At 55.6% G+C, this 16,372-nt stretch overlaps 1 protein-coding gene across 2 annotated transcripts in view; it reads right to left on the reverse strand.

The window, feature by feature from the left end:
- Sh3pxd2a (SH3 and PX domains 2A) overlaps positions 1-16,372 on the reverse strand; it is a 200,343-nt gene that overhangs the window by 89,209 nt on the left and 94,762 nt on the right. For both annotated transcript variants that reach the window (XM_023715639.1, XM_004631506.2), the window contains exons 4-5: positions 11,329-11,405; positions 2,096-2,187 (exon numbers count right to left, since the gene is read on the reverse strand). In XM_023715639.1, coding sequence (XP_023571407.1) covers positions 2,096-2,187; positions 11,329-11,405 — 169 coding nt within the window. The remainder of the gene's footprint in view (positions 1-2,095; positions 2,188-11,328; positions 11,406-16,372) is intronic.

Raw genomic sequence — 16,372 nt, forward strand, 5'->3', positions numbered from 1 at the left:
TGTGGCTAGTGGATTTGGCTGGAGGGCGGGAGCTGGCTCAGAGGGAAGGGCAGGCTCTGAGCTCAGAGGCCAGGACCACCTGATCTCATCACAGTGAGGCCGGGAGAACTGGGGAGATAGACCTGAAGCTGTGGTGGGGTGGAGTGTGCACATATGGCAAGGGAAGCGCCCACAGGGTCTGCTGCAGGCTTGGGTAGAAGCCATGAAGCAGAGCACTCATGGTATGAGAATGCTCGGGCCCAGAAGAGCAGTACCGCCGTGCACTGGGCCGCAGTGTGTGGGGTCAGCGCTCATGGCCACAGGAGGGAGGCGGGCCTGAGCAGCCTTTTGGGGGCCACCCTGGCTGGACCCATCCAGTGCCGGGAGGGGTGCCTGGAGGGGCGCCTTTTCAGTGCAGGGCTGGCGTCTCCAGGAGCATCTACGAGCCGGGCAGATGGCTGGCCTTCCAGCGGGGTCCAGGAGAGCTGTTGCCCACCTGCTCCCTCCAAGGCTGAGTGGTCACAGGCCCGGTCTTCTCTGTAGGAGGGACGAGGAAGGCAGCCTCCTGCCCTGCCCCACAGTTCTCTAGGGACCCTGCAGCAGCCCACTTGAAAGAGGCTGGGGGTTATCTGCAAAATTTCAATTAAGTCTAGAGGCTTTGATAACTTGATAAACCACTCGCTGATGCCCCAGAGTCAAAATGTGCCGTTACCTGATCTGTGTTTACATTTCAGGGCAGAGGGTGGGAGAGAGTACACGGCCCTACAGCCGCCGCGGGAGTTAACGGTTTGTGTTGAAAAATGTCCCCAAAGCCTCGCGTGGCCATATATGTGTGGATCTGGACTGACCCATGGTGCGGTGCCAGGACCGAGGGCCCTAGGATTAGGGTGTGAGTGCTGCCCACCCCGAGCAGCCTGGATAAGATATGAGGGGTGGAAGGAGCTGTGGTCGTCCCTTGCTTGCTTTACTACCCCCTGCCTGCTGAGAACCGTCTCTCCTCTGTGATGCCCTCTGCCTTGGAGCCAGCCAGTTAAGGACTGAAACCTCTACGAACTGTGAGCTCAGTAAGCCCTTTCCCCTCCAACTTTGGGTTGGATATTATGTCTCAGCAGCAAGAAGAGTAGCTAAGACCCCGGGGCAGGCCCTTGGATCATGCACAGGCTGCCTGCAGGCCCAGGTCGCAGGCAGGGCCTGGCTCTCCCCAGGGAGCAAGCACACCCTGAACTGGAGCCCCACCCCTGTGGGCAGGTCTCAGGGGCAGCGGGGACAATGCCAGAGCCAGGCAACAAGGAGAAGCCATCCTGAAACTGCCCGCAGCCTCCTGGGCCTCCTAGAGGTCTTTCTTTTCTCAGGCCCCTGCTTCCCAGACTAGTGGTGGACTGGCCCAGGCAGCCACACCCACCCCGGAAAGAGGCAGTGAGCCTCTGTTGGCCTGATGATTGGGGACCAGATCCTTCCAACCCATCACTGCCAGGGCCAGGCTGTGCTCCACGCGACGACTACGCAACCGTCCACCCTGTCCCCCAGCCTTCCCCAGACACGTACTGACCATGCACCAGCAGACCCGACTGGGTCATCTCCGAGCCCTCTTGCCAGCCATGTGCTAAGCACTGTCTCACTTTAGAGTTGGGGAAACAAAGATGCAGAGAGTGGAGGAAATGGCCAAAGGTCACAGAGCCCAGGCAAGCGTGGTTGCACACGCGCCACCCTGTCCTGGGGAGGCTGAAGCAAGAGGAATTCACGTTTGAGGCCAAACGGGGCTGCATCCAAGTTCAAGGTCAGTCTGCTCTACATAGCAAGACCCTGTCTCAAAAAGAAAACAAAACAAGCCCCAAAGACCCCAGGGCTTTAAACGAGAAGCCATGTTCCACCGTCCCAAGGACTCACACAACCGTGGGGCCGCTGTGTAGGCTCCCCCAGTTGGGCCCCACCAGAGGCCTGGACAAGGCCAGCCCACGGGCGCTGGTCACTGGCCGGCCTGGTCACTGGCGCAGAGTGGAGATGGGCCACAGGGACCAACGCACAGCCTGCTCCTCCGTCAGCGCCCCTTCCCTGGCTGGCCTCTGTTGCGGCCCACAGCTTCTCAGCACATAGGAAGGCCTGAGCTGCTACTCACTCTTTTGGGGGGTTGACATCCTCGGGTCGGGCCTCAAAGAACCGAAAGACTTCATCACATTGTGAGATGTGAGGAGGTAGTCGGACAAGTGCCTGAGGAAAGGTAGGAGGAAAAGACGTTAGGCGTGACAAATGGGAGACCAGGAAAACCCAGTCGTCCTGGCCTGGGGTGATGGCAGGTTCAAGGACTGTGCCAGGAGGACAGTCAACCAAACATCCTCCACCCAGCGACAACTCATCGGTGAATTAGCCAGCCAGCTAATGAGGCAATTACGCCATGCATCCATCTCAACTAAGGAAACAATCAACCACCCAATTAATTAATAAACCAACAAAAGAGCTAAAAAAAAAAATCAATTAGCCACCCAGCCAATAGTTCTGCCAACCCTTTCTATCAGCAAATCAGCGAACACAACAGCCAACTAAGAAAAATCGATTGTCTCAGGGCCCTCAGGACTGGGCTTGGCCTTTCTACAAGAACCCTGGGGGGACCCCTCACACCACAGAGAGTGAGTCCATTAAGATCCCAACCTAACGGTGCGAGGCTCCTCCTACCACCTGCCATGAGCCCCCCTCCAGTGCACCAGCGTCACAGTCGCAAGACCCTGGCTGTATAACCGATTATGTAATGACAAGTCAATCATGGCCAGAAAGGACTACAGAGTGCTATGACAGCTGACGAGCCACGTAGGACCCATGAAGATGAGGCGGGTGTTTAGTAAAGAAAGCTTTGAAGCTGAGCTCTCTGGGGGAGGCGGGCAGGAACCAGGTGAAGGTCATGGGGGACAAGCTCCAAGAGAAGGGAGGTGAGCACGGGCCAGACCTGGGCCACCTCTCTGGCCCTCGGAGGAGGTCACAGGAAGAGCAGCCCAGCACACAGCGGAGCAGGCACAAGCTCCCCAGCAGTGTGCAGCTTTGTGCGAGCAGAGAGGACAGCAGTGGCGTCACGGGCAGAGTAGCCTGTCGTGCAGGGAGGGAGGCTGTGCTGGCAGAGAGGGCTGGAGGAGATGACTGTCACGCCATGCTGCCTGGCAGCAGGGTGCACGGCAGCCCTGGCCTGGCCACTCCCAAAGAGGGGCTAGAGGTGAGGATGAAGCTGAGCCAGGTCCTGGATCCTCCTATATTTCAGCACAGGAGAGGATGCTGGGACAAGGAGGGACCACAGCCAGAGCAGGCCAGAGGGACTGGCACAAGGGAATCCCAGGCTGCAGCAGGGACAAGGCAGTAAGCTGGGACAGAATGCAGCTGGAAGACTGGCTCCTCGGGATGGCCCCATCTCCAGACTGCAGGCAAGGAAACAGAGGCCTCCACAGAGTGAGGAAAGAGGACAGACACGTGAGCTCCACACAAGCATGGGCTTCAGTCTGTTCTTCTGATTGTGCCCAGGTCCCAGCAGAGCGCCTGACACTGAACAGGCACCCAATGTTGTTTAATAAGTGAATGAGCCAGGCGTGATGGTGTGCACCTGTAATCCCAGCACCTGAAAGCTGAGGCAGGAGGAGTGAAAGTTTTCTTAGGAACTCAGAGACCCTGCCTCAAAAAATAAAAGGGGGCTGGGGATATAGCCCAGTGTAAACCTCCAGGCCTGGAAAAAGGAATGAATGAAAGAATGAAACACAAATAAATGAAGAAGTGAATAGGATCTTGGTGTCTAGAAGCCCAGTTTCCAAGCACAGCAGGACATTAAAATGAGGCAAATAAATAGTTAAGTGCACGTGGTCTCAGGTAGCATTGAGAGAATTAGACAAGGAAGGCAGAACTGGGTTTAATTCCCTGGGCCAGTCTGGCACCCAGCACCAGGCTTCCACAGGAGGCCCTTCTGGACGCCACATCTACACCTAGGTGAAACCGCCAAGAAGAGACAGCCTGGCCTCTGCAGATAGGAGGGCACCTGCAGCTCCCAGCTCCTGCTGCCAGAGCCCTGGGGGCCTGGGAGTCCCGACATATCGTCCTGCCCACAGCCAGAAAAGAGACCAGGAAAGGGCCGTCCTGGGCTCCGGCCACCTGCCGATAGTGGAGCTTCTCGGGTGCAAGGCAGGGGACCACGCCTCGCTGTTAGGTGAGGAGGACACAGCTCTGCCCTGCTGCATCACTGCAGTTTGTCCTGGAGACTGAGGCCTCTGCCTCCACCTACCATGAGGACGCTAAAGTGGGGTGGGGGCGGGGCTGACGGGATCCAGGCCCCATGCTGGGAATGGGGATGCTGGCTTACCCTGAGGGGCCAGGATGTCACTGACCTCCTCTTTCCTCCTGCAGGTAGAGGAGCAGAAGAGGAAAAACAGGGTGACAGATGGCATGGAGACAGAGAGGACAGAATGGGAGAAGGCAGGCAGGCGAGTGCTGCAGGGAGGGCAGGCAGTCCCAAAGGCACTGGGGCAGCTGGGAAGCCATCCCCACTGTCTGCGAGGTCGACCTCTCCAGAGGCAGAGGGAGGACAGGGCAGGGGAGAACAGGCTCCACAGAGTGCCCAAGCCCTTTCCACTGTCGCCGCCTCCTGCTAGACACAGCCCAACAGAGGCGCTCTTCATGCCGACAGAGCTCGGGGCAGGGGATGTGTGGGCTATGAGCACCTCAGACAAAGAGGGTTTTTGGGGACTGGCCATGGCATCTTCAGCTAACAGGGGGCCCACAGGCAGCAGTCTGGAGGACAAGAGGCTCTCAGCCTGCAGCAGCTGTCCTTAGAGCTGCCGCCAAAGGCCACTCGTGGCCCAGTCTGGCAGGAGAGGCTGGTGGGAGCAGTCTGCCCTGGGGCTGCGCCAGCAATGACAGCCAGAAGTGGGAACCCTCCAAGCCACCTCTTCTGGAAGAGCAAGGTGGGCGTCGGCAGTGGTATCTCCAGGGAGCTCCTTGGGCTCAGGGGTGCCACGCACTCTAGTGGCTGGTCGAAACCAGGCACTCAGGCTTGAGTCTGCTCTGTGGTGCCCGGCTGCACGGTGCAGAAGCAGCATGCCTGCTCCGCTCCGTGTGAGGCTTCAGCACTACCCCTGTCACCTCTAAGGTGTTAGGTGGGAGGGCTCAATTCTGTGCCTGGCGCTAAGTAAACACCGTTACCTTCTCTAATGTTACTGCCACCTCTGTCATTGTTATTTGGGTAAAAGCAGCAACGCACAGCAGAAAGAGCCCTGGAAGTGGAGTTGGGAGACCCCACGCCTGAAATTCACAGTACGAAAGGAGGCTGACACAGGAGGACTGCAAGTTCAAGCTCAGTCCAGGGAACTTAGTGACTCAGTGAGAACTTGTCTCAAAAAAGAAGAGTTGGGGGACTGAATCACACAGACACTTGTGGCAGGTGCCTTGAAGGTCCCCTGTTCTGGCCGTGGGGATCACCATGTTCATCAGCACATCAAAGCCGCCGAGAAGTCCTGCAGGGACCTAGTCTAGGCTGCATTCACTACTAATAAGGCATGCTGGGGGACCGCCCCATAACCATCTCTCTGACTCTAAGAGCGAGCATAACGGCGATGTCTTGTGGGAGGAGCTACAGTGCAGAGGGCATAAGTGATCCCCCCAAGGCAGCACAGCCAAGAAACAGAAAACATTTGCACCTGGTGTCTGAGTCCAGACTCCGACTCTCTGAACCTCTGTTGGCTGTGGCCTTCAACACTGTGCACAGTGTGTGACTGGGGTGACATCTCGAGGAGTACAGTGGGGTACACTCAGGGCAGAGACATTCTGGGGGACCTCCCAGCTCAAGTGCAGACAGCACCACTGGGTGTGTCCCTTTCTTTGCTCTATCAGTCAACCTACTGAGTCTACTCCCGAGAGGGCTCCGGCTCAGAGGTTGGGGGTTCCTCTGGCCCCAGGGGTGGGAAGGGTTGGGAGGAGCATGACCTCGTGTCCCTGCCTGACCTAAGGCCCTGGCGCTGCCACGCTGAGTGAGGTGGGCAAGAGGAGGTGTGCAGACATGGGCCTCGGCTGGTGGGTGCCTGGGTGAGAGGGCTGCGGAGAAGCGCTGATTGTTCTCTGGGTTTGGCATCTGCCAATGGCCCCCCTCTGCCAGGCCTAAGCCACCCCTCAAGCTCCTGCCCCTCAAGACTGTCTTCTCCTTTCACCTCTGCCGCCCACATGGCCTCCAGACTAAGGAAGACCCGGAAGCTTCGGGCCACGTGAGCCACGGCCATGGCCGCATCGGCAAGCACTGGAGGCCGGGGGAATGCTGGTAGCATGCGTCACCACAGGCTCGACTTCAACAAATGCCACCCAGGTGACTTTGGGAAGGCTGGTGTGAGGCATTGCCTCTTGAAGAGAACCCAGAGCTTCTGCCCAACTGCCCACCTTGACGAATTGTGGACACTGGTCAGTGAGCAGACACGAGGAAATGCTGCCAAAAACCAGACTGGAGCAGCTCCCATCAGCGATGTAGTGCGATCGGGCTACTGCAGAGTTCTTGGGAAGGGAAGCTCCCAAAGCAGCCTGTCATCGAGAAGGCCAAATTCTTCAGCAGCAGAGCTGAGGGGAAGATTAGGGGTGTTGGGGGGGATGTCCTGGTAGCTTGAAGTCACTGGACAAGGGACTCATTAAAATGCTAACAAATGGTTTAAAAAAAAACCAAACAAACTGTCTTCTCGGCAGCGGCATCCTCGATGAAGATGGTACTCCTAGGAAAGGAAGCAGGTGGCTGCGGGCATGTCTCTGAGCCCTCCCCTCAGACACAATGGCAGGGCTAAGCCACTCTGGTCCCCCCACCCCCACGAGGTCTTGTACTCCAGGAGACACTGGGTCCAGGGCAAAGGCAGAGTCTCCACCGTGAGATATTCTTCTCTATGACAGCGAATGTCACCCTCTTATAGCAGTGCTGGTGCTATTTGATGGAAACCTTACAGTGAAAAGCCCAGCTGTGGGGTGAAGGGCCTCCTGCTGTGTCCCCACCCCAAACCCTGTCCTAGCTGTCCTTCCTGGATCACCACCTGGAAAGTTGGGGTCTCGAACTTCCTCTGAGAACGCAATTTTATATGGTGTCTTTTGCTACACTGGGGATTGCACCCAGCGCCATGTACTGAGCCCGGCCCCAGCCCTTTTTATCTTGAGATAGGGTCTCATTAAGTTGTCTAGGCTTGGCTCAAACAGTATTCTCCTGTTTCAGCCTCCCAAAGAGCTGCAGAGCAAAGTTGCTGATCACAAGGCAGCGAGGAGGGTCGGAAAGACCCAAGGAAAGAGGACAGGGCAGAGACCTGCTGTACCTCCAGAGTGGTCCCCCACCCCCACCAGAGACCTTCCTCCACGGGCCTCACCTCTCACAGCTCATTCAGCACGAATGGACTGATCCGTGGATGAGGTTAGTGTCCTCAGGATCAAATCACCCCTCAGGAGACTTCGGGGAGCATTGAGATCACCCCTGAGGAGGCGCCTCAGCAGTGACCACGCATGTTGGCAGATGCTGGTGACACCATTCGGGCCAGCTTGCTAACGGATGGGAGAAGAGTCAGTACCAGAGACATCACTGCCATGCCAAGCCAGGAAGGTGGAGGCCGGAGGGAGCCCTCCGGTCGGGGAGAGCAAGGCGTCAGCCTCCCTAGGAGCCACGGGGCTTGTCCAAAGAGCAACTGTGAGGGCTGGAGAGATGGCTCAGTAGAATAAGCACTTCCCTGGCAGGTGCAAGGGCCTGAGTTCAATCCCAGGTTCCGCCAAAATAAACAAAAAACATAAAACAAAGAGCAACTGTGCAAGCCAGCGTGTCCCTAGCTGGAGGGACTAGTGTAGGCCAGGGCTGGAGGCCTGCGAGCTGGACTCCAGAGACCGGAGAGAGCCCATGGTGGGCCTGGCTTGGATCACAGGGCCTCCTGCGAGAGCCTCAGAGCAGCAGTGTGACCCACAGTCCTGGGCTGGCAGTGCCCTTCCTGGATCTGCCAGGAAGGTGGAGCCATTCTACTAATCAGGCTTGGGGATGACAAGAGCATTCAAGAGACAGGAACAAGCAGACATCCTGTGCCTCAGTTTCCCCCATTAGCCACACTCCTGGCCCCAGCCACCCTCAGAACAAGGGCCACAAGAGCAAGGTCACCCTCCCTGAGAGGACCAGTCATGGCCTGAGAAAATCCCATTGGACATGAGTATCAGGGCTAGGATTCCCCATTGTGTAACAGCCTCAGTTTGGAATCTGGCAAGTAGGGCTAAAAGGGTGTGAACCTGGGGCGAAGGGGCAGGAGACCCCAGCCCCCTGGTGCTGACCTCTTGGTGGGCGCGGGCTGCTGCCCCCCTCTGAGTGCACCCAGCCCCTCATCCCTAAAAGCTAATGTGTCGCAGGCAGAAGACTAGCCAAGCCAGCTTGTAGAGCAGCAGAGAAGTCACTGGGAAGTGAGGCCCAGTACAGCTGTCCCAGCACACAGGATGAGCCGCCTGGCCCCTGCCACGCGATAACTTATTTTATCCGCAGGAAAAACTGCAAACATGCGCACTACCCACAGGAACGGGGGAAAGGGAGTCACATGTAAAACCGTTAGTCTGAAAGTCTTGGACTTGTTGGGAACTATTAAACAGCAACCACACTGCCCATTAAACTAATCTACAGAACTAAAAAGAAATGCCTTTGTAACCCTTTTTGGTAGACACTTGGGCTCAAGTGCCACATGAGACAACTGCCTGGAGGGAGCCTGCTGAGTCTTCCATGACACTGATCCAATCCATTCTGTATATATTTACAATCAGCCTAGGTAATTCAGATGAAAAGCCAACATTAGGTGGGGGACTGCCTGACCGGTGTGGGCAGCTGCCCACCATCTGGGGTCATCCACTGCGTGGCCGGACTTCCCACATGTGGACACTATATGCAAGCAGCCTCATGACTGGGTGAAGCTGACCTCCACTCCACCCTAGACTGAGTCAGTACCACCTAGCAGTACTATCCTAAGCAGAGCTGGACATGCGGGGGACAGCAAAGGAGGACTCCAGAAGTTCTGGCCAGGGAATAGCCAAGGACAGAGACGGACAAGGGGAGCAAGCCGTGGAAGGGTGCATGGGGCGCGGGTGGTGAAGCTGGCCGTGGCGGCGATGGTGCTCTATGCCCATGCGGCTGACCGGTCACTGAACCATCGAACCGTAAGACACAGGGCAGCAATGGCCCTGACAACTGCTAGCACACCCACCCCTCACTGCCAGGTCAGCAGGGTGTTGGACAATCAGACCACAGATCTAGTTCTTCAGTTCAGCAGAACTGAAGGTCAGTCTGCACGGCCCACTCCACCTCCAGACATTCTCTGGGTAAATTCCTGCCTGTGAGAGAGATGGCCTGCGCGTGGCAAAGCGGCCAGGCTCTGGGCAGCTCCCATCTGTGCTGATCACATTAGGAGGCCCCTCTGCCTGCAGACCACACAGAACCAGCTCCCCTGGCCACCAGCAATGCCTAGAGCCCCAGAGCCACCAGGAGCCCTGGTCAAAGGCTGATCCCTGAGATAAGGTGCTATCAGCTTCCTCTGCCTCTGATCCCGGAGCCCGCCCGAGTGCAGGCGCCTCGGGCTCCCAAGCTCTAGGAGGCCAAGGCTGAGTGCAGCTATAACTCCCAGCTGGAGGGCCTGGGAAAAAGGCTTCCTCCGGCCTTTGCCCCTCCTCCATTAGCTTTGCTCACTTGTCTAACTCCTTGGGAAAGGAACAAAGAGAAATCGCAGCTTAGGCCTCAGCCATGGATTTAACTAGAAGCAGTGAATGTCCTTTATAGAGAAAAATGACACTGATCTGACAAAGAGGGATGGACAGCTCAGGGGAGTCACCACCAGGAACCAGGGATGAGGAAGAACCTGTCAGGAGTAAGTCACCCTTCTGCTTGCAGCCAGTGAGTAGGAGTGCCTGGCTCGTGGAGGCTGGCAGATGTCAGTGGATGCGTTCAGCAGGTTAGTTTAAATATTTTTATTGCTAAGCATAATGGTTCAGTATTATAAACTATTAGAGTAGAAAGGGACTTTAAGAGTTAACAGACATATGTCAGGGCAAAGCATCTCAGGGGCACAAAGTCTCCCCCGTAGCCCCCCAAGATCACCATCTCTATCCCCCCTCTCCAGATGAGGAAGCCAGGTTCCAAGAGGTAAAGGCTTGCTCCAGGGCCCGGCTAGGACGTGCGGCCCTGAGATTCCACTCCAACTCTTGCATTGTAACGGCGCCCTCTGACCATGCACAGTGCACGTGCCCTCCCTGAGTACCTCCAGGAAGCCTGCACAGGACGCTGTGTTCACCCAGGACACTAGTTCTAGTACAGCCAGTAGTGTACAGAAGTGACGCTGAACTATTGCCTTTCTAGTCATTTGCTTGTCTTTATCTGCCCTGGTAGTTCTTATTTACACTCATTCCTTCCTTCCTTCCTTCATTTCTTTTGGGGGTGGGGATTGAACCTAGGCCTTGAACGCAGTAGGCCAGAGCTCTGCCTCTGAAACACCTCCAGCTCTTTATTTGCTTTGAATGAAGCCTTTTTATTTACTTAATTAATATAAATATTTGCCTTGTAATAATAGCCCAAAGCACTTGATGAATGGTTCCTCTGAAACAGACAGTGTACGAGGCCTGACATACGTCGGTTCCCTCCCGCCCCTGGCCACCCTCTGCAGAGGGACTGCTCCCCTCCACACTGTACAACGTCAGAACTGAGGCTCCAGGAAATTAAGTAACGTGCCCAAGCTCCCGAAGTAGGCCAGGGCTTGAACCCAGGAACTATGGCCAGCCTGAGGCCATGGGCCAAGGACACAGACTGGCAGCCTTGCAAACTCACACCAGAGGGCCTAGGTACCCCTCAAAACAAAAGGACACCTGGGCTGTGGTTTGTGACAGTGCTGTGACTTCTATGTGGGGTGGGGCAGATAGACAAGGAAAACTGGAGGCAGATCATTTGCGTATATAAATATGCAAATACAAATATTTGCATCTATCAAGACATGTGAATAAATGAATGCGTATTCCAGGTGCCACTGAACTCAGAATTGACTCCAACAGGGCTAAAAGAAATTCATAGTAATAGTTCTATATCCAGCAAAACACACAAAAATCCCTTTAACAGCAGGCCTTACTCCCAAGCTGGTAGAAGTGACCTGCAATGACATTTGGTAAACATGAATAGGTCCTGAAAGTAGCAGAGCTTCAGCCGTGAGCCCAAGGCCCTCGTGTCTCAGGGAGGGACCCATCATGGGATGGCACCTCCCCAAGGGATGTGCACTTGGGCCCTACTGGCCCGGACACAGCAGCCCTCAAGAGGGTGTTTCGCAGGCAGGCACACTTCAAGCAGATGCGCCCCTCCGCCGCCCCAGAAACACTCACCCGGCAGTACTCGTCGATGGGCTTCAGCCTCTTCACAGCTACATCCCGGATGTGGCTTCTCCGGAAGAGGATCTTGCCTGGAAGAGAGACTCTCGTGAGCTGGTGAGTCTGGCTAAAGCTATCATTCTCCTTTCCTGGGTGTCAGCCCCTTAGCTGGCCACTATCTGCTACTACCTCTGTGCACAGTAAACCAGAGAACAAACCAGAGCAAAATGCCCAAGCCAAGAGAGGAGCAGTCACCTCTACTGGGGGGCAGGAGGCGTCCGAGGCTGAGGGCCCAAGGCCACTCTCTGGAGGCTGCCATCTTGAGCTTCTGTGAACAGCTTGGCCAAGTCACCTTGCCTGGGTCTGAAGGCAGGATGATGCCTGACACGGGCGTGGCGCTTAAGTGACCTCACGCTTCAAGTGCGGCCCAGCCCACATGGTATGTTTTGTCTTCAGGCCCATCCTTCCTTGAGAAATCAGCATTCATTTCTGCCAGCTGGGCAGGAATTCCTATTCTTAGTCTAGGTGGGTGGCTATTTCCAGGGCGGGCACAAGCCCAGGCCAAGGGATTATGGCTGTCCCAGCCTGACTGCTCCCTGGCTGCTCTGTGTACACAGCTGCCAGCCAGGCGGGTACATCTCTCTCCAGCATGGGCAAGCCTCACAGGGAATGCCAGCCCCTCAGACCTTTTTAGCAGGCTCTTCTGAGCTGGTCACATTTAATAATGATAAACAAACCAACACATGGTCCTGTTCAATCTGTTAAATATAAAATCTAAACACGTTGCTTCATGGTCAGGGCCTCACACAACTGACACGACTGCGTCCAGGGGCCGCTGAAGTCCAGGGACAGCACGCCCTTCCTTTCTTTGGGCGCTGGCTGAGCTGGGAGTCCCTTTCCCCTCTGTGGCACACCCACAGTGCGCTGCCCACTCTGTGAGCCCTGGCTGCATTTCGCTGACTGGTCGCCTGAAGCCTGAGCCACATCTGTGGTTCCAGTCCACCAGCTGGAAAAGGTTTCTTCCTACAGTCTCAATGCTCCGGGTCCTCAGAGCGCTAATCACACCCCTGCAGTAAGGTTAAGCAAGCACACAGCTCCAACAGCCAGAGCCGCAGGGATCGCTGGGGATGTGCAGAGGCCCTCATCCTGAGCCGCGAGGGTCAGTCCTGAGGCCTCCCTCTTCCGGGAGAAGAACGGCGAAGAGAGCCTGGCGCCTCTAGTGACCAACCTTATTATTGCCCGAGAAGGAACAACGAGCCAATGGAATTGTGCTCAGCACAAGGTAAGCAATCAATACGTGCTTCTTACGCAAGATTGGACTATTACCACATGCTTTCAAGAAATCTTAAATTTTTGTTCTTGTCTCTTTTTTTAATAATTGATATGACATTAGAAACGGTACACATTTAGAAGACCAAGATGACAGGTATTTCAAGCATGTTTTTTGTAGTACACATTGCTGTCCTCAATGTAGTTGCTTAGTTCACTGATATCAGCATAGAGTCAGTCAAGGTGAGAATTCTACACATTAACTGCTATTTTCAAAAAAACTGATGGAAATCCTTAGTAAATCACCTTATTCTTCTTGTATATATATTTATGTCTTCCCCCTACCTTTTTTCCTATCTTATCTCAATTATACGTCCAATCTTGCATAATTATATCTGTTAATCTGAGCAACAGATCTGACAATAAAAATAGGTAACATATCAATCATTGTTAATCAATTATTCTTATTTTGAAAATCTGTAACATATGTGGTGTTGTATGTTACCCTGTTTCTGTGTTTTTCTTGCTTTTGTTTTTACTCTTCAAAATAAAAGAAAATTATAATAAAGATAAATAAATAAATGTTTCTTGAATGATACAAGCGCTAGGCCAAGAGAGGGCTGCGGGCAGCACCCTTGACCTCTTCTCAGCAGCTGGACAGAGCTGTTCCTGAGCCCAACGCCCATCCCAGAACTTCTCATTTGCGAAAACCCATAAGATTCTCTCATTTGTGGAAGCTCGTTGGACAGCCGGTTCTCACTTGCCCTGGAGGGGCCCTTGTCAGGACCACTTCCGCTGTGCGTGTGCAAGCGTCAAGGCCGCATGTCACACAGGTTGCTGCTGCCACTGCTGTGCGAAGCCTAAGAGAGGCCACGGGCTCGATTCTGTCCCGCCAGAAGCAGCCCCAGAAGCATGGATTTGTGTGCGGTTGGTTTCTGCAGGAGGCAATCCCGAGAGTGTCATTAGGGAAGAGGGAGGCAAGGCAGAGCAGAGAAGGGACAGCTCCCAGCTCCCACGGCGGCCGCGCTGGGGACAGCCGGAGCTCAGCCCCGTGAGGGCCGCAGGAGAGCAGGCAGAGCACACCTTAGGGCAGCGATTGCTGAGGCTGGGGCGAGCCAGGGTGCTTATCACCTGTGTCCTGCTTGCCACTGCCCCTCCATTGATTCTGGCACTTCCGGTTACGGTGCTCCTGTGAGCAGCCTTTGGGGATCAGAAGAGAACAGAAAGGAGCTGGGTGGGGCACAGGAGTAGCTGCTGCAGCTACCCATGACCTGCCCATCATGGCAGTGCAGCCCCCCAGCCCTGCTGAGGTGACACCGCGGAACCCCCAAAGGTACCCCACTGTGGGTGATGAGCCTCCCACTTTCGCCAATGGTTGGTGGTTCACTTCTCCTATCTGCCCCATGCTCCCTGCGGCATGGCCTGGGCATACAGCAGATGCTGGCTGACCCACTGCCTCTGTAGTCTCTTCCCTGTGCTTTCCCTGGAGTCAGAGAGCTGGCCACCCCCTTGCAGACAGGCAACACTGTGCAGACTACAAGCATCACCAAGATGGAGCTCTGCCAGGCACCCCTTGGGAAAGGAGATAAAAGGTGATTTATCAGGACACTGGAGACGGCTGCCTCGCACCAGAGAAGATGTCACAGATCTGGAATTCCTTGCCTCTTTGCCTCCTACCCTTTTTGGATGCCTGTCACTTTTCTGCCTGCACAGCACAGGAATGCATGTGTGTGAGGTCCTGGGGATGCTGTGTCCGTCCTTGGCCTCAGAAGACCCTCATCAGGCCTGGCCGGGGCTGGGGTCCAGGCCTTTCACTGGAGCCAGCTGCTTGCCAGGAGCGGGGGGCCTAGACCCAGGGACAGCATCCGTCAAGAGGTCTCCAGCCAAAGCTTGAAGGACTGACTGGGGAACTGAGGGCCCCGGGAGAGAGCTCCCAACCTGAGGGGGAGGGGGCCACCTGGGGAGGAGAGAGATGGACAGGCAAAGCGATCCCTCCTGCCCGTAAGGCTGGCCACATCTCCTGGGGATGAGCAATAGCTCCTGATCCAGTGGCAGAGAGAGAACTAGTTAAGAAGAAAAGGCAAAGGGATAGCAGAGACCTCAGGGAGGCACAGTTCAGCGAAGGGAGGGACGGGCAAGGTGGGGCGGGCCCCCCGACTCCTCACCACGCTGGCCCTGAGCATGGGCCCGCTGGGTCACTTGCACCCACTGCTGCAGGTGAAGGCCCTGTGGCCTAGGGTGAGTGCCTTCTAGACCCCCTCCACAAGTCTGGGGATCTGCTGCTTAGGTGGGAGGTCAGAGGACAGCCCCTGCCTCGGCCAAGCCCCATCTGTCCTGACAGGACCAATGCTTTTTTTTTGGGGGGGTGCTTTGGAGCAGCCAGCCAGTGGGGACAAAGATGGAAGACCTGAGAGGGACCCTGCAGCCTTCATGCCTCTGTGAGGACCCCAAACTGCATACAGAAAGACATGCTGGTGACTGTATTGGGAGAGAGAAAAGAGGAAGAAACTACTCATTAAGAAGCCAAACCCACAGAGCACTGAAGGCCTTTTATAATCGTGCTTCAGCCGCTTGATGGGGAGGGGCCGGCTTCTGCCAGAGACTTCAAAGCCAGGCAGATGCTGCCCCTTAATAACACACAGGCAGATTCTATGCAGGGCCGGACCTAACTCATTCCTGGACGTGGAGAAGAAAGCTCGGAGCCTGGCAGCATCCGGGCATTAACAGGGGTCCTTCTTCCTGCCACTCCGGCTGGGCTCAGAAGGTGCAGGGGCCTTAAGTGAGAGTGCTGGGTCCAAGCCCTGCCTGGGCCACAGGAGCGCCGTGTGACCTTGCAGCCAATCTGTCCTCCACAGGGACCTCTGGTTCTCCTCCAGCTCCCAGCTCTGTGCTGCCCCTCAGAGGCCTAGAGATACTTCCTGTAGGTGGTGGACTTGGGCTAGCAGGGGAGATAGCGACGAGGTGAGTTGCGGCAACAGTGAAGGGCACATTGCTTGTGGGCACCTAAGAGCATCCTTCTCAAGATGCTGGCCTTCTCAGTTAATCCAACACCCTGAGACCAGGACTTTGGCCCAGCCTGTGTTGTCCGGGGGAGATGGCTGCTCCGGGAGGTCAGAGCTGTCCATGGTCACACAGCTAAGTGGCTGAGCTGTGACTTCACTCTACGGTTCCCTGGCTCAGAGCGATGGCTGTGAACCGGGGGGCTCTCTGGCTCAGACCATGTGTGAGCTCTTAAGAGTCAGGATGATGAACTGGTACTGGATCTGGGAAGTGGGGGAGATGAGCTCAGCAAAGTCCCCAGGAGAACCACGGCCTCCACGGCTCTCTGGGGAAAGTGGTACTTAGGAAGCCCCTTGAAGCTCAGGGGCTGTAGTCCCCAAGAGCAGAAATACTAAACAGAGCGCTGACAGGAGGCACTGCAGCCGCAGAGGTCTCTACAGTCTAGGTGCGCATTCTCACGCAGGTAAGTGCCGTATATACCAGGGAGGTAGGGTATGCAGGCTGCCGGGTGATAAGACAGGGATGGGGCCATTTTGTGAAGAGACGGAGACTGAGCGGTCGCTGCCGCGTTGCTGACCTCGAGCAGCAGTCAACTCCACGTAGAACCTGGGAGCAGGGGATTCGGAATCGAATCTCTTCTCTCACCTCTCCTGGTTTTTGTCACTGTAAGCAACTTTATCATCAAACACAATGGCTAGCAATGTTACCAACAAGACAGATCCTCGCTCCATGAATTCCCGTGTGTTCACTGGGAATCTGAACACTCTGGTGGTGAAGAAATCTGATGTGG

Source organism: Octodon degus, unplaced genomic scaffold (assembly GCF_000260255.1).
Source record: "Octodon degus isolate 3935 unplaced genomic scaffold, OctDeg1.0 scaffold00042, whole genome shotgun sequence".
Classification (NCBI taxonomy): domain Eukaryota; kingdom Metazoa; phylum Chordata; class Mammalia; order Rodentia; family Octodontidae; genus Octodon; species Octodon degus.